Here is a 25,353-nt window from a genome sequence, read left to right as displayed (position 1 = left end):
TGTGTTTGTGGGGTGCACTGTAACATGTGTTCATGCTTCGTTTTAAAAAAAATTGCCTTATTTTTCATATATTTGACCTTTATTCTACACTGCTCTGTCCCTCCTTGTAAAACGGTCTGATGCTTTCCGGGTTGTATGAAGCCAGTCCCTCAAAAATACGCAGTGGGCTCAGATTGGTTAGCTGGCCCAGTGTGTTGTGATTCGCTAACCGCAGTGCACGTCGGAAACGTCACGCCCCTTACCGGAGGCTGTTCAGTATTAGAAACAACGGCGTCAATAAAACCATATGAGCTCGAATCAGACCCAGAACATTTGAGTGAAGATGATCGAGCAGAACCTGCTCAGTCCTCAAGAGTAAAGACTGCGGATCTATAATGATCGCTACTGAATGGCACTTTAACTTTTGTATTTTTAGAACGATTATAGCCAAATATCTGTGGCAAGAACTAACGTTAACCCAAAACGAACACTAAGCACTGGCTTTAACTAGTAAGTTAGCCAAATCACACACAGAACCATGTTTAGCAAGCCTGTAGATAAATAATACATAAAAGCTCTAATCAAAGAATCATTTACACTAATGCCAGGTTCGCTGTTGAGATTTTAACGTTAATGTTTGTAACGTTAGGTGTTCGTCGGATAACGTTAAGTAAGAATGAGCATTTAACAGACTGGTTTGCAGAACAGCGTTGTCATCTGTTTACTTCCTTGCTACAACGTACAATTAACCTATTACAGGAAAACACATCGATGAAAAATAAATCAGACTTACAGGTTGTGGCCCGTAAACAGCTTCTGTTTGTAAATCCAGCTTTCAGGACAAGCCGTTGTGCATATCCTGTATTGAACTCGCGAAGTTTGTGGAAGTTTGTGTTGTCCTCCGTGAAATGTGCAGCGCGCGCGTCATGCATCCACGCACCAGCAGTGTTTTTTTCACGCAGCTGACGTTGTGCAAATCCGCCATTGAAATCGCGAAGACGGTGGATGTTTTCCTCTGTTAGATGTGCTGCAGGGAGCCCTGCGCGCGCCTGATTCCCCGCTGACTCAAACACACGTGCATATAACATGCTGTATGTTAAACGCTCTGCAACGCACCCCCGTCCCTATGAAGGCTGAACAGAGCAAGTACCCCAGACCTGCAATCCGGATGAAAATAACAGCGTTTCCTCTGCATCGCGGCAACAACACTCCAGCCTACTAACCACAACAGCGCCGCGATACAAAATGGCCTCACCCCCCCTTATTTAATATTCTCGGAGGAGGGGTTTATGTAAATATTGAGCCTGGTGATGTCACCAACCCTGGAGGAATGTGTGTAGTCGCCTACTGGCCGTTTGCTGTAGTTCTTAGAAACTGATTTCTTTAAAAGCAAATATCTCCCTTTGCTTTAAACTTTGAACGTTGTAACTTTGCAGATGTTGTTTATGCTCAAGCAGCAGCATTACACGCTAGCTAAAGTTAGAATAGTGAAATCGTTGTTTACCACCCCTTTAAATAGTTCTGAGGTGTGACAAATACATTTTAAAAAGTAAAAATACACCATGTAGTTTTTCATGGAATATGAGGTGATAAAATGTCTTGTAGAATAATGAACCAAACAAATGAAAAAAGTTTTATTTCAAATAGTTGAACGTAGTAGATGAAGTACAGAATTTCACACTGACTGTTACTACTCAGTTCCACTTTAGACATTTTTGCCTGTAAAATTAATTATTAAAGGAATGCTTCACCCTAAAATGAAAATTCTGTCATTTACTCTCCCTCAACTTGTTCAAAACCTGTATGATTTTCTTTCCTTTGCTGAACACAAAGGAAGATGCCGGTAACCAGGCAGTTGGTCCCCATTGACTTATATAGTATATATTTTTTCCTACTATGAAAGTTAATGGCTACCGGCAACTGTCTGGTTACCGGCATTCTTTAGAATATCTTCCTTTATGTTCAGCAGAAGAAAGAAACTCATACAGGTTTGGATCAAGTTGAAGGAAGAGTAAATTACATATTGATAAAATAGCTAAATAATAAATTAAATAATTTCAAACTGACTCTGCTGTTACAACCCAATTACATATTATACATTTGTATTATGGCTGTCAATAGGCAATGACAAACTATTAAGATTAATTATTACCTTGGTTGTCAATAGGCAACGATTATTGATTACCTATTGATAAAATAGCTAAATAATAAATGTAATAATTTCACACGGACTCTGTTGTTACAACCCAATTACATATTAGACGTTTTATTATGGCTGTAAATATGTATATTTATAAATATGTAAATAATAAATTAAATACTAAATCATTTTAAACTAGCTTAAAAAAACTGGTGGGTGTGTCAGTGATCAATGATGTGCTAAGACTACTGGAAAATTGAAGGTGAATTGAAATTGAAGATACAATTAAAGCAATAAAATCAAGAGGCGGCTAGTGAAATTTGGCTTTTATAACACCCACTCAAGAAAAGTTTATAAGAATCATTATCAGACGGAATGTATTGCTTTTGGATCTCGGAATGAAGTGCTTTGAATCATGTCTTATTAACCATATTAACAGTCAGGGGGAAACATCTCTCTTTCTCTACTTTCAGTCTGTGCGGAGGCCCAGGAGGATGCAGAATATAGCACTCAAACATTTCAGATGCAGTTCAAAGAGAAACCTGCTCCAGAGGAATCCCATTCCTACATCTGCTCATCGGTTTATAATGAGGCGGAGAGAGAGATAGAAATATCAGTGTGGAATAATTCTCTAATTTCCTGCATCCCTCTCCGGATCTAAACTGCGGTCGTGGGTCACGCTCCCTGTGAGATATATTTGTAGTGCTAAAGGATTTTGCTCAACTTTCAATCCCCTCTCCATGGTGAAACCCACCACGGTTCATTACTACTGTTCATAAAGTCTGTCTTTACCCACTCCTGAAAGCAGCTCAGAACAGAAATCCAAAAAGAGACGAGTCATGAGCACAGTGCTGCGAGTCGGAAAACTTGTGAAAAGGCTTCTACTTCAAGGTCTCATTTATGAAGTTTGCCATGAAGCGATTCTAAAGCTAATCAAAGGAATGTCCTGAGAAACGGGGAGCACTCTTTCATGAGGCTTCTAGAGTTCCTTCTGCTGTCTCCATGGCAACACACATTCTCTCATTACAGATGAGCAGTCATCAAATGCCATTTGATTGTTTTATAACTGTAGTGAACATCTCGCACAATAAAGCCTTTTCTCTCCATTCTCATTCTAATGATAAACTGATAAACTCATTGTGGGTAATCCTACCTGTGCCTGTGTACGTGGAGAACACCACGCCAGGGATACGGTCATGTCCAGATACTAGAATGTTTGGTGGGAGCAGGTGCATGATGGGAGTGAGAGCTGGGTGTGGCTGTATGGAGTAGAGCAGCTGAGAGCCCTCCATCACTGATAATACGGCATTCACTACAGAGAGAGAAAGAGACAGTCATGATTACAGAAAGATGCCACAATTCTAGATTTTCACATTGTCTAAGGCCACATCCTCACGAAGCCAGAGTTTTCCCTATCCAATCTTTTTTTCCCCTTGTCTCAAGAAATATCTGCGTACACACGAAACCACTTGAAACCGACTCAAAACGATGTAGTATACATGACAGACCAGTATGTGGCACTGTAATTCTGCCACAGAAATACACTTAAAACGGAGACGAAGAGTTGTGTCGGAAGTGAGGCAAAATCTCACGATAAAATAACAATAAATAAATGTGTGTTTTATTAACGCCTACACCTACACCAACCCTAAACCTACCCTTACAATAATGCAAATACAGTAATTAAATGACACAATATCGATGTGCGCATGCCCAGTGCTCGTAGTTGTATCCCTATTAGTCTTTACCATGCGGGACGTGGTGTGATGACATCACTGTTTCACAAAATATACGGATTGGCTGTAGTGTACTCATGAAAACGCAAGGGTGTCGGTTTCAGATTTATCCACTCTGGGACCCGGTTTCAGGCTCCCAAAACGCTGGATCCGTCTGGACGAAACGCTGATAAGATACAAAATTTTACGTATACAGATAAACACGTCTCCGTGTGGACGGGGCCTAAGAGTACAAAACTCACTGCCACAATGCAAAGGAGTTGCTATGTGGTTCTTAATGTGTTTGGAGTGTTGCTAAATAGTTGCTAGGGTATTCTGAGTGGTTGCTAGGTGTTATTTACAGTAATATATACAGTTAGTGAGGCATCATAGAATAAGGAAATAAATCCTTGTTACGAGTTACTCATTTATTCCAATGAGGAAAATTAGCTATAAAAAAATAAAACGGTTGAAAACAAAAAATATGCATTTCATTCAAATAAATATACATACTCTAATGTTTAAAGGTTTTTTTAATCAAAAATGTAGTAAAAAAAGTGAAAAATGATTACAATTTACAATAACTGTTTTATGTTTTAACACATTTTAAAATGTAATGGGATCGAAAAGCATTTTCAGCAGGCATTACATCAGTCCTCAGTTTCACATGATCCTTCAGAAATGATTCTAACATGCTGATTTGGTGCTCATATTATCAATATTTGAAACAGTTGTGCTGCTTTTTGTGGAAACCTTAATAGATTTTATTATAGATTTTTATTATAGTCTTTACTCTCACATTTAAATCAATGTAATGCACCCTTGCTAAATGAAATACTCAAGCGGCAACCTCCCGCAGTTTCTCTTGAAGCAATTTATCGACCGGCCACTAGAGACAGGCTCCAGAAGGGAGCAAAATCTCATTGAGCCCCATGTTAAAATGCCCAACTTTACAGCAGAAAATAAAAACATGTTTACAGCCTTGGACAAATTGTGGTTTTGGTCTATACGGTTAATTTTGCCCTTCATGACAACTGTGAGGGGGGTGAATTTTTTTATAACTCATTCGTTTACATAATATAAAGCCTTAAAGTTCTGCATAATTAAGGGTGTGGCCACTTTGAGTGACAGGTGGATAGCCATTTATCTGTCATCGCGTCACCTCAGCTCCACCCACGTCCCGCCTCTTTGCCCATTTTCTATTATCCGGGAGTGACAAGAGGGCAACGGCCAGCTCGTCCCTACTTCACGCTTCAAAACTACTCTTCAGAATCCTATGGGTGACGTCACAGACATATTTTTTTACAGCCTATGGAAGTAATACATTTATTTACAAAAAAAATATCTTACTGACCCCAAACTTTTAATTAAAAAATATTATTAAAAAGAAATATAGTAGGACTAGTAGGAAACATGTTAGAAATGTATGTATTAATATAGTGTAGATTTTCTCAATTCAGTCCTCATTGGCCGGTGTGCTAAAACGTTTAAGTTTGAATTCTGATGTCATACCAGATGTCATACTAGTACCTATATGCCTCCGTCCCTCCTTCAGAGTTTGTTTATGGGATTTTATTGCCCAGTTTATCATCACAAAATGTCTATAAAGTAACTGCACGTCTCTCCTATAAAAGCCACACAATTTGAGGTATGTAGCTCAAATGGTGCGGGACAAATTACACACTGAAGTTTAATGCTATGGGTTAACTTTAAAAGCGTTTACCCGCAAGTATGAGCAATAATAATAGTGATGCTTGTCTTAGCAGCAAGCACTACTAATAACAATAAACAGATCAAACACGGGATACTGTCAAACCCCACAGCACAGAAAAATCTAGATTTATATCAACCCAAGGTTTACACCTCATTGTTAAACCACTGTGTCCTATACTAAGAAAAACATCCCTGTCAAATCTGTGCTGTTGACTGCACCCAATGAAACTCACCATCATAAAAGATGACTAAAAACGAAGAGATATTTTTCTTGAACTGGGGCAACATGCAAGGGCACAAGCGGAGAGTTTCATTTCATGCTAGAGTCAACAACTATATTGTATGCTAGAAATCTCCACTTTAATTTAATTTCACATTTTTGCCCACTCTACATGATTTCGAGACTACGTTCACTGTCAGACACTTTCACAGCAACGGAAAAAATATCCCCCATTGGAGTTGCTAAATCTTGTTTGCTTTTAAAAAAGGCACTTTATGTCTTGTGTTCTCAGGCAAAGCAACACCAATGTGTTAAGGTAACACTGGGATATTGAAATCTCACAAAGGCAGCATATGTAAGAACTTATATAAGGCTTTTCGATGTGAGCTGTGTAAACAAGGTCAAAGAAAAGTTTCCCACAGCACAACTGGACATGGTTCCATATGTGTTGTTTTTTTTGTTGCTTATGTGCTATTCTTTGTTGTGCGCATCTGTGTGAAAGAAAGAGAAAGCTGGTGTGAAACCGCTGAAAGACAGGCTGCTCAAGCCAGTCTGCGTCATTACATTTTAGCAGAGCTTTCCATTTTTCATTAGGCCATTTATCCCAGACACGGATACACGCACGCACACATTCCGCTCCATTACTTCGAAGCCGTATTACACAGAACCGTGCATCACTGCCGCTCAATTGGAAAAAACACCTTTAGTTCTGAATGGAACGAACGCGTGTGCACACATCTACCTCCCTTGAGGAAATGGATGTCGGTGACACCTGCATACACCTGGTGCCAGGTGACAGCACACATATTTTCATTCACATAACAAACGAGCAGGTCAAGATTAAATCTGCTAACTTATTTTGGATTTTCTGCTGATTTTGGGGAGGATGGAAATCTGTGCAATTGTAATAATGTGCCAAACATTACCAGAAAAGCTCCAAAAAGAAAGAAGGCCCACACATTCTGAAACAATGCCATTGCCCGAGAGCAAGCACAGCCACTTTATCAGACAAACTCATTCTAATTGGTCACAATCGCACTTTGCTTATTATGTGGCGCAGTGCGAATCACTGAGCTGCAGTAGGTCATTCTGCTCACTCTTAATAATGGCTCTGAATGGAGCTTGCCTAATGGTTAAGGATCAGGGCTCTTAAAGGAAAGGTCACAGGTTCAATCACAAGTAGGGTGACAAAATTGCTGAGATTACTTATCTAATGGACCAATCTGTACAATTAGAGTACAACAAATTGGATTAAAAAACATCCATTTAGTAGCAAATAAACATGCTGTTATAATGATTTCGTATTACCAGGCCGAGAAAGAATCAGAACACTGTTTCTATTCTCTACACTGATTTTGGTGGACAATCTGCAGAATGGAATGATGTGTGATGGAAGTACCAATGCTGAGGACATCTGTGCACAGATTGTGTTTGGGCCTGCATATTTCTTGTCTGTGTAGCAAAATGTATAATTTGCTGCTTTGTTGTGCAGCACTATGTATTTTAAATACAACCTGCTGATCTTCTTTTTGTGTATTTTCCTGTTTCACTGTATCTGTATAAATGAGATGCCTGCTAAGGTGTAATATTACTCCAATAACACCACTGTTCAAAAGTTCGGGGTCAGTGAAAGAAGTCTCTTATGCTCACCAAGGTTGTTAAAAAACAGAAATATTGTGAAATATTATTAGAATCTGTTTTGATATATTTTAAAATGTCATCTGATGAATAGAAAGTTCAAAAGAACAGCATTTGAAATAGAAATATTGTGAAAGTCTAATCGATTTAAAAAGTATTAATTTCTTTAAAAAAAAAAAGTGTATTTATTTTTGTTTTAAATCTGTAGTACGTAAGATTTGCCGCTTTGTCGCCATCTCTGTTTGAAACCTGCAATTACAGTTACTTGCGTCTTTATTGTGTTACTCAGATGAATCTAATGTTTTGAGGAGTATGTGTGGCTGTCAGTTACCACACCGGTGGGGATACTGTACTTCAGAATAACAGATTCTAAATCTTGGAAGTTTGACCAAAATAATCATTTTCCCTGCAAAATGTCATCCAAACAAGTAACATGTCTGCCACTTTTGTTCTGACCAACTGAGAAAAAAAAAAACATTACACTAAATTGCCTTACCAACGGTGGTTGAATCTAACGATTGCTTATCTTACATCACATCAAACCATGCAAAAATGTGTATTATTGTTATACTTTGTTCTCAAATGAACACCATCAGCATTGCGTGACTACGTGTATTTAGTGTGTATTAGCGTTACCTGTAGATTTCAATTTCCGTACAGTCTGATCTTTTGCTTTTGACTACGGGCGAACCTCCAGTTGTCACTGATGACTGTTGTTTGAACCTTTCTGGATTATAATCCGCCATCAAAATGATCAATTTAATTATTCTGGCTGCTGTGAGAAAAGGCTATAAATGATCCGCCACCTGCAGCATCCTCACATGCGATAGCCTACTAGCCGGACTCCATCTTTATGCGTACAGAAGTGACGTAATGACGCAAAGACATGTTAGAAATTTCCCAAGCTACCGGTACCACTCAAATTGTAACACATTATTACAAGCTTACCGTTGTGAAGCAGGCTAAGGTAAGGAGATAGAGTTGAACACTGGCTGGTTACGTACTTGCTCAAAAAATTATTTTGAATAGTTTTAAACCAAAAGTTATGGACTGCAGCTTTAATTTTATAACATAATTTTTTTTTTTTTTGGGGGGGGGGGGGGGGGGGGTGATCAGGACACATTGTGGAAGATTTAAATGTATATCTCCGTGAGCACTTAACCTCATCTTAATAAAGACAATAATTTTCCTCAATTCCCTCCCTATTCTAGCTTATGCTAATTAACTAAGTAATGTCCAAAACTTAGTATCTCAGGCACTTTTTGTGATTTTTCGCCTCTTCATGACGGATCGCTTCCTCAGTTGTACGTCACTTTGGATAAAAGCGTCTGCTAAATGAATAAATGTATCTCCAAATAGGCTCAACATGTGTAAAGCATACACACAAACCACTAGGCCATGGTTCCAAAACCAGCACTATAATTGTTAACATTAAAATATAATATAGCAATCAGTGTACCAGGATCTTCAGCTCTCTGTCCAGTCCACCAGCTTTGTTGCTGATTCCCAGTGAATACTTCATAATTAATCCTATAATTTAACAATTCCTTTTACATGGTCTGTTTTTCTTTGGCCTTTCGGGGTTATTATGCATTTCTTTCACGGGTAAAGGAACAGCAGATGTAACAACATCAACATGGCTTTGCATCCATTTGTCTATATTCTGAAGGAGTGACTAAGCTACTGTGCTTGTCCAAATCAGCCATCTACAAACATTGAAGAGTGTCAAAATAGGCATTCTAATCTTCTGAGATGAAAAACTGCTCATTCATTCTCACAGCTCTCCCTCGCTCTCTTCTTCAAACACACACACACACAAACACAAAGACATGCGCCCAGACAAACACAGCAAATAAAGCACAGATTTCAATGTGCCAGAATTATTAGGCTTTGCCAGTGCTGTTTACACGTCTTCTATGCCAGTAGCTCTCAACTTGTGGGTCGTGATCCAAAAATGTTCTGCTGCAAAAAGCAAGGGGAAATCAATGCTAGATGGAAAAAAAAAAAAAATGTTTTACCAACCATGCAAATAATTGAATGTTAAGTATAGCAAAATGAACCTGCTTATTTCCCTCTTCTTTTTTTGTTTTTTGCATCCAATCAAAATCTGTCAAACGGTATAAAAGTTGTCAAATTAGGGAAACATGGGTAGGTTATATGGAGTACCCTCATCCTATAAAAACTATACATGGTAAAATAAAATATCTCCAATGGTTCTTCCTAATCTAATTTAAATATATGTTAAGGGTTGTTTATTTGGCTTTGTAATGCTGCTTTGGATAAATTTGTATTGTGAAAAGTGTAAATCAATTAAAACTGAACTAAACTAAACTGAATTATACATTTGAATGAATGAAAATGAATAAAACTGAACCAAAGCAAACTTAAATTAAACTTATTTGAATCAATAGAATTGAACTAAATTCATTAAAAATGAATTGAGTTAAATTAACTTAAACTTGATTTTTATTTGATTTGATTCAGTTTAGTTCAAGTTAAAAAATGTATTCAATTTAAACTTGATTCAACTTAAAACTTGATTCAAATTAAACTTGATGAACTTGATTTTAATTTAATTTGATTCAGTTTAGTTCAAGTTTAATTTGAATCAAGTTTGAAGTTGAATCAAGTTTAAATTGGATCAAATCAAAATGAATCAAATGGAACTAGATTCAATTTAAACTGAATAGATAAAAGAGGATTTTCTTTTTCCCAAAAATGCTAGTTAATGTTATTGCAAGACTAAAACTTACTGACTTTACTCACCCAGGGTAGAACTATTTCCCCCCAAAAATGTTAGAATTTTTGTAAAAAAAAAATCCACCTTATTACACTTGTGGAATTCCCATTAAAAATGGACTGGCCTACCAAAATTTGCTTATAAATCTCTCATTACTCTATATTATCTTATTAATAAATAAATAAACTATATTTATTAATTTTTTTTTATCAACTTGTTTTCTTTCAATTAGCACAAGTTTTGTATTTATTTTTGGATTTGATTGATCATAAGACTCCTCTATCTGAGCTTACACACCTCAATTTTTGACAAAAAATCATTATTTGTGGGTAATTTTGGCAATATTAAATAAAATGTAAAAAAAATATTCTGTACAATTTATTACAATGGTGTGCTTAAATATTAAACCAGGAAGTTTGTTTTGAAATGTTTTGATTTTGTACAAAATGGAACCAAGTCTAATGTTCGCAGTCAAAAAAAGATCAATGAGGCCTACGATCAATCAGTTAAAAAAAAAAAAAAACCTGTCCAAGTTGACAAAAAGATTGAATCCAATATTTGGATTTACAAGCAATTTTTAGAAGGCCGGTGATTTTTGAGCGAGAACACAAAAGGTGTTACAGGGTTTTCAACACAGCACAAGGGTTACATTGAATCATACCAAACTAAATTTATTTAAACAGAACGGAACTGGGTCTGGTATTGTGTCGGGTTGTGATGCGTAATGTAAAATCTGGATCCTAAAGAAAAACCAGTTGATAAGCACTGCTCTCATCCTCCCACTTTCCCAATGTTTCTCCACCATCCAGAAGGTGGTTTCAGAAGCATTAATAAGCAGACAATGGTTGAATGTGTGCGCGCTGATGTATAAGTCAAGTGAGAGAATGTTTGCACCTTTGTTTGTTTGTGTGTGTCTGACAGCAAGTTTGTGTGTGACCCAAGAGGCCCTAGGAGGCTCAGACTCTCAGAGAGACAGCAGGACATCTCCTCCCTCCAGCATGGAGTGGCATAATTGAGACAGAATGGCAGGTAGCACAGAGACACACGGCTAGAAGAAGAGGCTAGATTCAGAGAGAATTTTAGATCAGCGCTGTTCCCTCTCCACTCCAGCAGCTGGACACCCTGCAGATACACTACATCCATAAATCACTCTCATATGGCACTCTCAGTCTCCAGATTAACACATCTACAAAGCAAGCAGTACAATGGGACAACAACAACACTACATCACTCTCGTTATAAATCCCTTCGTTTAGTTTTGTCATTCGTGATTATATAAACATCATTGTTTAAGCCAAATATCTAAAGGAAAAAAATTCTGAATATAGGATTGCTGCTAACAAGCAGAGTGTATGCGCGTTGTGCACCCGCCTATAGGCACACATTACTAACGCACCTTTTAAATAACAAAAAAACTAGACCAGGTTTTCCTTGGGCAATGGCGCAGTCGATTTCAGTTGCCTCAAAATGGCAACGCTGTAACATATAAGTCCACTGGAGGCAAGGTTTCAGAACCCAAGTGCAGTTTATTTAACTCAAAACAACAAAGTAAACAATGACTTGACTACAACCAAAACATAACCTTGGACCAGACTATGGCCCTGTCCCAAATGGCACCCTAAACCCTCACGGTCTTCCTCTGAGTCCGCACTTTCACGACGTAATGCCGCTTTGACTGCCGGGAAGAAGTTTATTTAACTCAAAACAACAAAGTAAACAATAACTTGACTACAACCAAAACATAAACTTGGACCAGACTATGGCCCTGTCCCAAATGGCAACCTAAACCCTCACGGTCTTCCTCTGAGTCCGCACTTTCACGACGTAATGCCGTTTTGACTGCCGGGAAGAAGTCCGCTGCATAACCCGCACCAGTGCAACTCGGCAGAAGGGCGCATCGAGGGTGCATATCGACCTCAAAGAGGGGCACTCGCGAGCACCCTTCTGAGACCTAAAATGACAAATGGGACACCCTGCGGTCTCGTGGACTTAACAGACACATGCACACAACGACCATTGAAAGTCCACAAGACTGAAAATGCACATGAAGTGTGCCATTTGGGACAGGGCCAAAGACTCACCACCAACGGGTCACAACATCAATATCAGACAAGGACACATGGCAAACATGAGGGTTTAAATACACAAGGACTAAAGACAAGACAAGGGACACCTGAACAATGAACCAATGACAGAACATGACACAAGAACACATGAGGGCATGGGAATCACATGACAAGACCAGGAAGTGCATGACAGTGAACATGATCAACTTAAAAACATGAAACATGAACATGAAACACCACCAAAACACCCTGTGACAAACGCGCCAACAATGTGCCTGAACACACCTCGTTTAAAGACCCATGGGCGAACAGATAGGCGTGAGTGCCTTTGCTATTTAAACAACGCTGTGCCTGAATACGCATTGCGCCGGGTGTATGATAGGGCCCCATGTTTCTTAACACACTTAAGAACAATTTTTAAAAAAATATAAAATAATTATAATGACAATGTTTACTTTACGATGTTTATATAGTAATATGTTATAGACGGTTGTAACAATGCATTTTTATATCTCCTCGACTTGAATGAGCTCCTGCAACTGCAATAGAGGCGCAGACATTTCAAAATAAGAGTCAATGTGTATTTTCGAGCTTGATTATAAATAAAAGTCACGCATTATATATTTGTTTTTGCTCACACAATAAACTGTATTTAATTTCATTCCCTTTTAATTCATAGTGAGGAGGAAAGACCAGTATTTGACACATTATTCAGTGAAGTATCAGGGTTATAATAGTTAACTAAAACCATTTAAAAAAAACTTCATTACTTGAAATTAAAATAAATGTTAACTGAAAAAAAAAACTTATTTGAAGCTTTAGCTTAACCTGATATGGCTTACTAACTAAGACAGAAATACAAAGTTACTATATTATAATATATATAATACTATATATATAAACTATATTGATGTTTTTAAAAAACAAACAAAAGTGAATTGAGCTCTCTTTCGTGTATTTTTAATGTCAAAAACAAAATAATGTCAAAATGTCAGTCCAAGTGACAGTCATATATGTAATGCTTAAATGCTTAATTTATTACAATTTAACTAAACTCATTAGAATTTAGGAGACTAAATCTACCGTAGATTTAGTTGACTAAAACTAAAAACAATTCAGGTGACTAAAATATGACTAAAACTAAATGGCATTTTAGTCAAAAGACTATGACTAAAACTAAATCAAAATTTGCTGTCAAAATTAACACTGCAAACCATGAACAGTTAACTTTAATAAAGATTAACTAATGCCGAACAGAGGTGTTGTTCATGGTTAGTTCATGTTAACTAAAGCATTAACTAATGTTAACTAATACAACTTTATTGTAAAGTGTTACCAATAATCTTTGTAATGTCTTGAAGTGTTTCTCTCGATAATTATTTTAAATAAATGCAATAAATCATTCATTCAAATAAATTTATCTCAGCACTTTATCTCATTGTCTGAAAGCGGGCAGAATGCTAGATCTAACAAGCCTTAACTGATGAAAATAACCATCAGTTTACCCTTCCGGTCAAATATTGTATAACAGCTTTAAGTTGTCAGTGCTGGCAAATAACCATGGTATGAGCAAGATAATCCATGGCTAGCTGTGCATTAAACAATTTTAATGCACTTCACGGAGGCAACCACCCTCGGCCTCGCATCCCTTAAATATTTTAAATGTACTAAAATACAACTTCATCAGTAGGAAAATGTCATTACAAATATATTTAAAAACATGACAGAAGTTTTAACTGAAATGGCATTTTTAGTAGAGTTGTTCCGATTCCGATACTAGCATTGGAAATATCACTGATACCACAACAAATTCTGGCATCGGTATCGGCGAGTACTTGAACCCATGTACCGATCCCATACCATTTTCTTAAACAAGACCTAGTTATGACCGCGAGCTTTGCCTAACCACTGCACGGTTCTTCTTCGCTGCTCAGAATGCATTGCAAACACAGGAAGTTGTAGATTGTAAGTTGTAAGTTTTAGAGCAGCGAAGAAGAGATGAAAATGCGTTAGCAGTATGTCCTCAGTTCAGCAGTATTTCAGACTGGACCAACCAGACAGTAAAACGGCGACTAGGGATGTCCCACTGAGTGAATCAACTGAGCATGGCTCTAATTTACATGTTCCTGAAACTTCCCCCAAACTCCTGATCCCCTCTCCTGGGAGATCACTGAAATATACCCAAAATCTATTGGATTTAATGTCAATTTTCTCTATACAGTGTCATATGTGTTTGGTATTGTTTGAAATGTCTCAGTGCGAATGGTACATAAATCTCATAATCACAGAAATATACAAGAAGTTAATAAGAGTTTTTAGAGCTTAGAGGTATTTTACTTATGATGGTGGGTGTGGCTGTTTGGAGCCATTTGGTTTCCTTTCAATCAAGCCAAATGGGAATTAGACTCAATTTAAATTCCCTTTGTTTTCATGTATTTCCATTTGAAACAGTGGGGGGCGCAATTAACAAGGTTGGCCCGTAACACAGAAAACGCTCTGTGTTACGTAATATTCAAAAAAGTCAGGAAACCTTTCACTCTTTAAGCTATTTCAGAATATTTGATTTTATGTATATGAATTATCTTTGAATTGATTATGTAATTGGCATTATACATTTACCTGACTATTAATAAAATTGTTACATTTTGATCCTTTCTGAATTACTCTGTAATTATTAACTATCTCCAGAAGGGAAGGATATAATTGCAACAAAAGGTTAAAACGAAATGATTAAATGTATGATTAACTATTAGATATAAATGATCAAACAACCAATTGGCATTCTATCCTAAATTCGACATTATGATAAATAGAGTCAGATAGAGAATATTATAATTAAATCCATTTTGCCCCGCTGAAACACGAACGCGCAAACAGCCTTTGAGTCGCTATCGCTACCGATCCTTGGAGCGAATTCAGCAGCCTTACACACACGATTTTGAGCAAGTGTTCAAAAACATTATATTCAGTTTGCACAAGTATATTCATTTAAAGTATTATTTATGTGACAAGTAACGTAATTGCGTAAGAATCATGCTTTTTTTTTTCAGTACCACCTGCTTCTGTCATCTGAGAAAAATACTTTTTCAGCTTTTTACTGCCATTTAATTAATCCCCGAAACTCATTTTTTGAATATATAATTTGGAAGAACATCTACGGATGTATGTGACCATTAACTGCTTCCAAAAAGGAGACACTTGAAGGCTTTATAATAAAACCCACTTGACTGTTTCCAATCCACAGTTAAGGAATGAAAAAATAAGTATTCTTCTCAAAACTACAGACACAGAAAATTAATGTATATACTATATACATGGTATAAACAACCATTTAAATAACGGCAAAAAATTGGAACATATATATATATATATATAAAACACTTTGATAAGAACTTAATTAGAGGAAAGGAGATACACACAGTAAACACTTAAACCAAAATCAAATAACGCATCTTCCAGAATAAGAAAACTAGCAAAAAAAAACTGCTCGGGTTATGTATATAACCCTTGTTCCCTGAGAAGGGGAACGAGCACTGCATCGGGACGACGCTTTGGGGATGCTCCCTTAGCATCAGCGAATCTGAAACCAGAATGCCAACTAGGCCAATCCGATTGGCGTGCGTGATGACGTCATCGTGACGGCATACCCGGAAGTATAAAAGGGTTGCTGGAGCGTAATGGCGGTAGTAATTGCTCTGAAGCATGCGCTCCAGGCGCGCCAAGGTGTGGCGTCGGGATGCAGTGCTCGTTCCCCTTCTCAGGGAACAAGGGTTATATACATAACCCGAGCAGTTCCCTTTCGAGGGAACTCGCACTGCATCGGGACGACGCTTTGGGGAACGAGTACCCACTAGGCCACACCGAAGGGTAGCGCCTGCCCTAGTGTGAAGCCGGAAACCGGGCACAGCTAGGACTGGAGCACCCTCGCACCAGGCGTCGTAGGGAGATCCAGGCTATAAAACCTGATAAAAGTGTGTGGGGTAGCCCACCCGGCCGCCTCGCAGATATCCTGCAAGGGGACCCCAGAAAGAAGGGCCACCGAAGAGGCCATGCCTCTGGTGGAATGAGCCCTCACAGCCACAGGTGAAGGCAAACTGCGCACCTGATAGGCCATGGTAATCGCCTGGACAATCCAATTACTGATTGTCTGAGTAGACGCAGGCAATCCCTTCTTAGGTGAGCCAAAACACACCAACAGTTGTTGTGATCTCCTCCACTGTGCAGACTTCGCCAGATAAACTCTTAGAGCCCTAACCGGGCAGAGTAGGTGAAGCCTCCCCTCTTCCGCCGTCACATGAGGCGGAGGATGAAATGCCTGCAGGACCAATGACCTGACCACCCTTGATGGCACCTTAGGCACGTAGCCCGGCCTAGGGTGTAAGATGGCCTTTACTCCTCCCGGGGCAAACTCCAGGCAGGTTGGCGTTACTGCCAAGGCCTGGAGATCTCCCACTCTCCTGAGAGAGGTAATGGCAAGGAGAAAAGCCACCTTAAGGGTCAGATCCTTCGGTCCAGCCGACTCCAATGGTTCGAAGGGGGCCTCAGCCAATCCTTCGAGAACCACTGCCAGGTCCCAGGTTGGAACTCTGGACCGAGCCGCAGGCCTCATCCTCCGAGCCCCACGGAGGAATTGTACAACCAGCTGGTGCCTACCCAGAGGCCCATCACCCAAAGGAGTGTGGAAAGCCGCAATGGCAGCCACGTACACCTTGAGTGTGGACGGGGTAAGCCCTGCAGAGAAACGATCTTGGAGGAACTCCAGCACTGAAGCCACTGGGCAGTTAACTGGGTCCACCTCACGTTCTCTGCACCAAGTGGAAAATACATTCCACTTGAGGCTGTACAGTCTCCTCGTAGACGGAGCCCTGGAGCTGAGTAAGGTCTCTATCACGTCTGCCGATAGGCCAGCCTCTATGAACCTGGTCCCCTCAGGGGCCAGACCCACAGGTTCCAAATCTCCGGGCGGGGGTAAAATATCGTACCCGCCGCCTGAGATAGGAGATCCCTCCTCAGAGGAATCTCCCACAGCTGACCTGCTAGCAGAGCTATGATATCCAAGAACCAAACTCGAGTCGGCCAACGGGGTGCTACCAGAAGTAGACTGACCCCCTGTCGACGGACCCTTTCCAGGACTCCCGGGAGCAGAGCAATCGGGGGAAATGCGTACAGACGCAGCCTCGGCCACGTCTGCACCATGGCATCCAGCCCCAGCGGAGCTGGATGCGTGAGGGAAAACCACAGTGGACAGTGGGACGTCTCTCGAGACGCAAACAGATCCACTTCCACTGGGCCGAACCTCTTGCATATGGCCTCCACCACCTCTGGGTGGAGTCGCCACTCCCCGGGCCTCAGCCCCTGCCTCGACAGGATGTCTGCTCCCTGATTTTGGACCCCCGGGACATACATTGCCCTGATGGACAACAGTTTCCCCTGGGTCCACAGGAGGACTTGGCGTGCTGTCTTGTACAGAAAGCGCGACCTCAGTCCTCCCTGGCGGTTGATGTACGCTACGACAGACGTATTGTCTGTCCGTACCAGGACGTGCTGGCCTCGGAGGTGCGGGAGAAAGCTCCTGAGAGCTTTGTATACCGCCATCATCTCCAGGCAATTTATATGCCAGGAGGAATGACGGCTCTCCCATGGGCCCCTCGCAAAGCGGCCGTCCATGACCGCGCCCCAGCCAGTGAGGGAGGCGTCTGTTGAAACGGATTTCCGGCAACAAGACGCTCCCAACACTGGCCCTCGGGACAGAAACCAAGGTTTCTTCCATATGGCTAGGGAACGAGAGCATTTGCGCGTTACCCTGATCATACGGAAAGGATTCCCTCTGGGGGAAAACCCCTTGGTTTTCAACCACCACTGGATGGGTCTCATGTATAGCAGGCCAAAAGGTATTATGTTGGACGCTGCTGCCATGTGACCCAGCACTCTCTGAAAGTGCTTCACAGTGATGTTGTGGCCTAGCCTTATTCCTGAGACCATCGCCTGTATGGTCTCGACTCGCGCGGGAGACAATCGTGCCCGCATCGTTGTCGAGTCCCACACGACCCCGAGGAACGTAGTCCTCTGGGACGGCGTCAACACGCTCTTTTTCGTGTTGAGTCTCAGCCCCAAGCATTTCATGTGGTTCAGAACGACATCTCGATGCCGAACCGCCACCTCGTACGACTGGGCCAGTATGAGCCAGTCGTCGATATAATTCAGCACACGGATGCCCTGAAGTCTCATTGGAGCCAGAGCTGCATCCATGCACTTCGTGAACGTGCGTGGGGAGAGGGCTAGGCCAAAGGGAAGCACTCGATACTGGTACGCTTCGCCCCCGAAAGCGAACCTCAGGTACTTCCTGTGACATGGAAGGATGGAGACATGGAAATATGCGTCCTTTAGATCTATCGTGACGAACCAGTCCTCGGACTGGATCTGACTCACGATCATGGGAATAGTGAGCATTTTGAACCTGAAGCTCCTCAGAGACAGATTCAAAACCCTCAGATCTATAATCGGACGCAACCCTCCATCCTTTTTGGGAACTATAAAGTACCGGCTGTAGAACCCGGACTCTCTTTCCAGTGGAGAAACACGCTCTATGGCTTCCTTCGCTAGAAGAGTTTTTACTTCTAGTTCCATTACCCGAACCTGCTCGGGTATCACTGCTGTCCAGTATAACCCCCTGAATTGTGGAGGAGGAAAACCGAACTGCAGTTTGTACCCCTTTTCTACAGTACGCAGGACCCACGTAGAAATATTCGGAAGGCATTTCCATGCGCCGAAATAATCTACTAAGGGAACCAGCCTCTCGAGGCTGGCGTCGGGTGTTACACGGTTCCCGTTCCCAACCTCCTGAAGCGGCTGACCGGCAGGAAGTAGTTGGGAACGGTTCTCTGTGTGCGGACGCGCGAGCTGACCAGCCGCAGGTCTTTCCAGAGGCGGCTGGTGCAGCATGCGTTCGCGGGAAATCGATGTGGCCCGAAGCGTCATAGACGGCGGGATTACCACATCGATTTTCCCAGAGCGCCGCGGAGGAAACAACCTCGGTTGTTTCTCCGCGGGGGGGACCGCTCTTAGAAGCCCAGCCGTGGCTAGGACTTCTTCCCAGCAGCCTTCCGCGCCTGAAGGACGTTCCGAAGATCGCCTTTAGGAGCTGAAGGTTGCTGCTGAGAGCGCCGCCTCTGTTGCCAGGCTCCCGGGGGAGGGGCTCTAGAAGCGACGCTCTCCTTTTGCACCTTCCGGTGCGAGGAGCTGGATGACGGCTGAGGCTGCCCGCTAGGGCCAGCCTTCCCAGGTTTAGAGCGGCGAGGGAGATACTGGTGGAAGGCTGCTGACTGTTTCTTCGCCTCCTGGTGTCTGGAAACGACGGTGTTAACCGCGTCTCCAAACAACCCAGAAGGCGAGATCGGGGAGTCCAGGAGAAAAGCTCTATCCTTCTCCTTTATCCCCGACAGATTCAGCCAGAGATGTCTCTCCACTGTCACCATGGAAGCCATGGAGCGGCCGATAGCGCGGGCCGTCTCCTTGGTGACTCGGAGAGACAAATCTGCAGCCTTCCTCAGTTCCAGAATGTCCTCCGGAGAGGGACCATCTCCCTCGTCCAACTCTTTAAGGAGGTCGGCCTGGTAGGCCTGCAGAATTGATAATGTGTGCAGGGAACCACCAGCCCGACCAGCCGCCATATATGCTTTGCCCACCAAAGATGAGGTGTCCCGACAGGGTTTGGTGGGCAAAACCGGAGCCTTGAGGGACGATGCAGAGTCGGGTGAAAGATAGCTCGCGAGAGCTTCCTCCACCCGAGGCATCGCCCCATAGCCCGCCTCGCGTGCCCCCAGAACATTGGAATAGTCCAATACTGGGGGATTGCAAACACGCGAAGAATAGGGCCGTTTCCATGATCTACACACCTCGGTGTGTAGATCCGGGAAAAAAGGCAGGCCCCGGCGAGGTGTTTGAACCCGGTGTGAGAGGAACCGGTCATCCAGCCTGCTGGGTAGCTGGATTTCCGGAGCCTCTTGTGGCCAACTTATATTTAATTTGGCCACTGCCCGGGTCAACACCTCGACCAGCTCCTCTTGGGCGGGTGGATGAACAATTCCTGCTTCATCCCCCGCCTCGGTGCCTATTTCCTCCGGCTCCTCGGAACCGGAGAGAACAAGCATCGGACCTCCCACCCCGGGGGAAGAAGCCGCAGCGCGGGCTTCCACACGGGGAGGAAGATCCTCGGAACTGTCAGAGGAGGATCGGGAAAGTGCCGCAGCAGTCCCGAAACCCTCTGACAAGCCTCAGCGACTGCGGGTCCAGAACCACGAGGCTCACGAGGCTGGCCGGCCTCATCAAACGCAGCCAGCCGAGAGCGAAGCACCCTGAGCGTCAGTTTTTCGCAGTGCTCACAAGCGGCTCCCTCGAGAGCCGCTTGGGCATGCTGGACGCCCAGGCAGTGCACACAAAGCAGGTGTGTATCCGAGCCCGACATGAACCTGGGACACGGATGCACACACTGTTTGAATTCATTCACTCTCACACTTTCCATACTTTTTCTCACACACTTTCACTGACAAACAACAGTAAATAGACAGACAGTAACAGATAGCGCTTGCTGAAGAGCAATAACTACCGCCATTACGCTCCAGCAACCCTTTTATACTTCCGGGTATGCCGTCACGATGACGTCATCACGCACGCCAATCGGATTGGCCTAGTTGGCATTCTGGTTTCAGATTCGCTGATGCTAAGGGAGCATCCCCAAAGCGTCGTCCCGATGCAGTGCGAGTTCCCTCGAAAGGGAACTGCAAAAAAGGGCCAACATTAAAGAACATTCAGCAATTAAGACTACTTTTTGAAATATGTTTCATGAATCTCTTCAATTATTTATAGGCGAGTCCCAACTATTTTCTTTCATTTAAGATTCTCCTTCAACAGAAACAGCCTCTTCACCTTTTAGTGTCAGGATGGATAGGAAAACAAGAAATAAATGGTCATGATGGAGATTGTTTGCGTAGAACAGCACTGCAAGAAATAGTCCTAATTCAATTTTCTTTCAAGTGGAAACAAATCTAAATGGGGGAAAGTCAAGGCAAACTGACAGATTAAATATTGAAAGCATTTGAAAAATGAGGCAAATGCACACACATGCAAATAGTTTCTCATAACTTGTGTCAGAAAGCATAAAGTGCTATTTATCAACTATTTATTACTAAGCTCTTGCTGTTGTCTCTAGCTCAGTATGACTCCTTTGAGACCATGAGTTGAATATGTTATCTAGTGTCAAATTTCACTACATGTGCTTACCCAGAAATCGGGCCAGTTCAGTCAAGCCTTCAAATACCTGCTGTGCTGCTGGGTAAATCACATCAATGAAACATCTATCTACTGTACCGAACAAAAAAAAACTCATGGAGAACTGCCTAGAAGAAAACAGAGAATGATCTCATCTTTTAAAAACCACATTCATACCGACTGATCACATCAGCTTTAAAAGTCAACATGAAACAATTCACAACCCATTTCACTTCAGCAATGTGACATTTAGGTGTGACAGGTTTTTCAATGAGAGAAAATAGGGAAGGACTTAATTGGATCATGACAATAGGGCATTGCATATGAGAACAGTCGTACTTGAATTCCTCCTGAAATGCCTCTGGCATACATTTTTGAGTCTTTTTGACCAGAACATGGAGACTGAGGGCCCTATTTTAACGATCTGAGCACATGGTCTGAAGCACATGGCGCAGGTGCACTTAGGGCATGTCCGAATGCACTTTTGCTAGTTTAACGACGGAAAAAACGGTCGCTGCGACAGGCACATGGTAGTGATGTTCCATATGACACTGAAGCTTCAAAGCCCGTATTGGGTATGCAGCGCAATTTCTCAAAAAACTCTGTGCCGGAGCGCGTATTGTTTTCAGAGAAACACATGATCAACGAAAAACGAAGCATCACTTTCTTTCCAGTCAAGTGAATGCTTCACTTTGCGTGTGGGAATATCCAAACCCAGACCACTACTCTACGGGTTTATGGAAGTTCAAGTCCATTTACTAACATATTTTATATAAGCCTATAGCCTGTATTACATGATCATATATTCTGCCATTTAAAGTTTTGGGCATAACATGCAATAAACCAATCAAGAGTGTCATCTCCCATTCCCTTTAAATGCAAGTTGCGCTTGCTCCATGGCGGATTCGCTATTTACATGGCAGAATTTGCGAGTGGAAAGACTTCTCCAGAGAGGAATCCTTTTATTTTTAATATTTAAAAATGTTTGTGTGCTGCTGCACATCCCTGTGTGTGTATTAAGCAGAGTGTACGCGCATTTTGCACCCGCCTATAGGCACATATAACTAACATGCCCTTTAAATAACACAACAAATATTGCGCCGTTGACTTTAGACCAGGTTTTCGTTGGGCAATGGCACAGTCGTTTTCAGTTGCCTCAAAATAGAAACGCGCCAACAACGTGTCTGATCACACCTCGTTTTCAGACCATCACGCCCATGGGCGAACAGATGGGCGTGAGTGCATTTGCAATTTAAACAACATGCCGCTGGACGAGTAAATGATAACTGCGTCACGCCTGGAGTCGCATTGCGCCATGTGTATGATAGCGCCCTGAAGGTTTGGCTTGCTTTCAAGAACATCTCAATGTATCACAATGGTTACACAATTACTCTTATTGCCATATATTTCAATACATCAACATTAACTGGTATTTAATTCAGAAAGTAATTAGGGTCAATTCTGATTTCATGTTGACAAACTTTGACCGAATCCATTCATTTAGCAGAATTGAGTTGCTAACAGTGTGGACTATGAACGTGAAGCTCAGGGTTACACTCACATTGCAGAGGGTCTTTCAGCATTGGGTGCAGGAGGGCTCTGGGGGTCCCATTGAACAGACTCAATCTGAAAGAGATATGGTGGTTAAGAAATATACACTACTGGTCACATGTTTGGGGTCAGTATGAATTTTTTTTTTTTTTTAAAGAAATGAATCCTTTTTTTCAGCAAGGTTGTATTAAATTAGTCAAAATAATAAAAAGTGACAGTAAAGACATTTATAATGAAAATTCAATTTTTCAAAGAATCCGGGGCAACAAATGAGTTTCCACAAAATATTAAGCAGCACAAGTTTTCAACTGTCATAATGATAAGAAATGTTTCTTGAGCACCAAAACAGAATTTTACAACTAATTTTAGAAGAATTATGTGACAATGACAACAGGACTAATGGGTGATTAAAATTCAGCATTGCCATAATTTTAACATTTATTTTAATTTGTAATAATATTAAAGTTTAAAAAAAAAAAAAAAACATTTTTCATCAAATAAATACAGCCATGGTGCGCACAAGATATTACTTAAAAAAATTATTTGTACAAAAAAAAAAAAATAATTACAGATCCCCATGTTTTGAATGCTAGTGTGTGTATATATATACATCAACAGATAAAGTTTCATAGGTGGCCTCTTTTGTGTCCTAACATGTGGAAGGAGGGGGATGTGTTTGGTGGCATGAATTGAAATAAGACAAACAAAAACACTCAGAGGGCAATCTTCTGGCTAATTTCAGAAGTCCACCACACTCCGTGTTGTACAGATATTTGAAATTTTTCAGTATGACACAGAGACAATGAAATTACAGACTGATTGAAAGAGGCACATATCCAGTCCCTTCTTCTGCTGAATAGTGGGACAATTATAATAAAACCAATTTATTCACTCATTACAGGTTCCAGGATTTGCTTCATAGAGACAGAGCGTATTTAGGCCACGCCCACACCGGGGGGGAAAACAATCCAACGCTCTCCATTGACTTTGCATTGCGTGAGGCTGCCTCATTGTCATTTCGGACTTCTAACAAAAAACAGAACAATGTCTAAAAGCTGATATGTGACAAGGTGTACAGCAAACAAGCTAAAAAACACAGAAATAAGTTTTTATAAGCTGTCGACCCAAAAAAACGAGCGTTTAAAAAGATAAAAGTGGATACAGGCAATACGAAGTGACGCTTCAGCAGGATGAATGGGTAAATTTTGGGATCCTGACCCTCAGTATGTCTCAGTACGTGTATGTGTGCAGTAAACATTTTGTCACTGTTAAGTCAAATATCCAAATGTCCGTTTTATATATGATATTTCCTGTCGTTGATTACATTCCGCTCTAGTCGCCGTAGTTCTCAGTGTAATATGACCTGTAGCGCTCTGTCTCAATGGCCTGAATCCACTTTTTTGTCCTTAAACGCTCGTTTTTTGGGTCAACAGCTTATAAAAACGTCTGGGTTTTTGCTTCTGGGTTTGTTTAGCTTGTTTGCAGTTCACTTTGTCCCATATCAGCTTTTATACATTGTTCCGTTTTTTGTAATAAGTCCGAAATGACAAGGAGGCCGCCTCCCGCAATGCAAAGTCAATGGAGACGGTTTGATTGTCTTCTCCCCCGGTGGGCGTGGCCTTCAGATTATGACGCGTGTCGCTCTGTCTCTATGAGACTGTGCTTTGGATTCTAAAGGACTGTCATTTTTCTGACTCAATGTCCAATGGAAATGCCCATTCTGCACTCCTCTGAAGTGTTGACCATTACCTGCCCTCTCCCTGAGAGATGTTGGTGTCTGCGCGACCTGTGAAGAGCTGGAGGAGTCCGAACCCTGACCCCACTGCATCCTGGGAACCGTCTGCCCTGATAGACAGAGACACCAACTCCACCACTGCCACCACAGAGTTCAAACACAGGGAAGTGTGGAAGTAAACCACCTAGAAAAAAAAAAGATTGTTTTTCTTTTTTAATGTTGTTTGCTCATGCAAAATTAAGTCAAATTTATTCATAGTGCACTTTTCAAAATACACATTGTTTAAAGAAGAAGCTTTAAAGAAAATACAGATGTTAACGTTTAAAATATTTAAACTTAATTTCTTCATGCCTTATTTATGGTCTTCTTTTTAGCAGATTAGAGCTGGGTGATAATATAGCTTACATTTTGTTGAGATATGCTATACACTACTGTTTAAAAGTTTGGGGTGAGTAAGATTTTTTTTTTTTTAAAGAAATTAATACTATTTTTCAGCAAGGAATTGTTAACGATTAGTTTGAGTCCACACAGCTGACATGTTTATCTTCCAGCACTTTTACAGTACTTGGATGTTCATTCATTGACACAT

The 25,353-nt window shown here is 41.4% G+C and overlaps 1 protein-coding gene across 1 annotated transcript in view; it reads right to left on the bottom strand.

Annotated features, from left to right (window-relative positions):
- nphp4 (nephronophthisis 4) overlaps window positions 1-25,353 on the bottom strand; it is a 268,868-nt gene that overhangs the window by 179,280 nt on the left and 64,235 nt on the right. Inside the window, exons 3-5 of the mRNA XM_079826906.1 lie at window positions 24,779-24,948; window positions 23,040-23,104; window positions 3,273-3,431 (exon numbers count right to left, since the gene is read on the bottom strand). Of these exons, the coding sequence (XP_079683032.1) occupies window positions 3,273-3,431; window positions 23,040-23,104; window positions 24,779-24,948 (394 nt within the window). The remainder of the gene's footprint in view (window positions 1-3,272; window positions 3,432-23,039; window positions 23,105-24,778; window positions 24,949-25,353) is intronic.

Source organism: Gobio gobio (genome assembly GCF_949357685.1).
Source record: "Gobio gobio genome assembly, chromosome: 10".
NCBI lineage: Eukaryota > Metazoa > Chordata > Actinopteri > Cypriniformes > Gobionidae > Gobio > Gobio gobio.
Note: the sequence above shows the minus strand (reverse complement) of the source record. Positions and strands in the feature narration are given on the sequence as shown.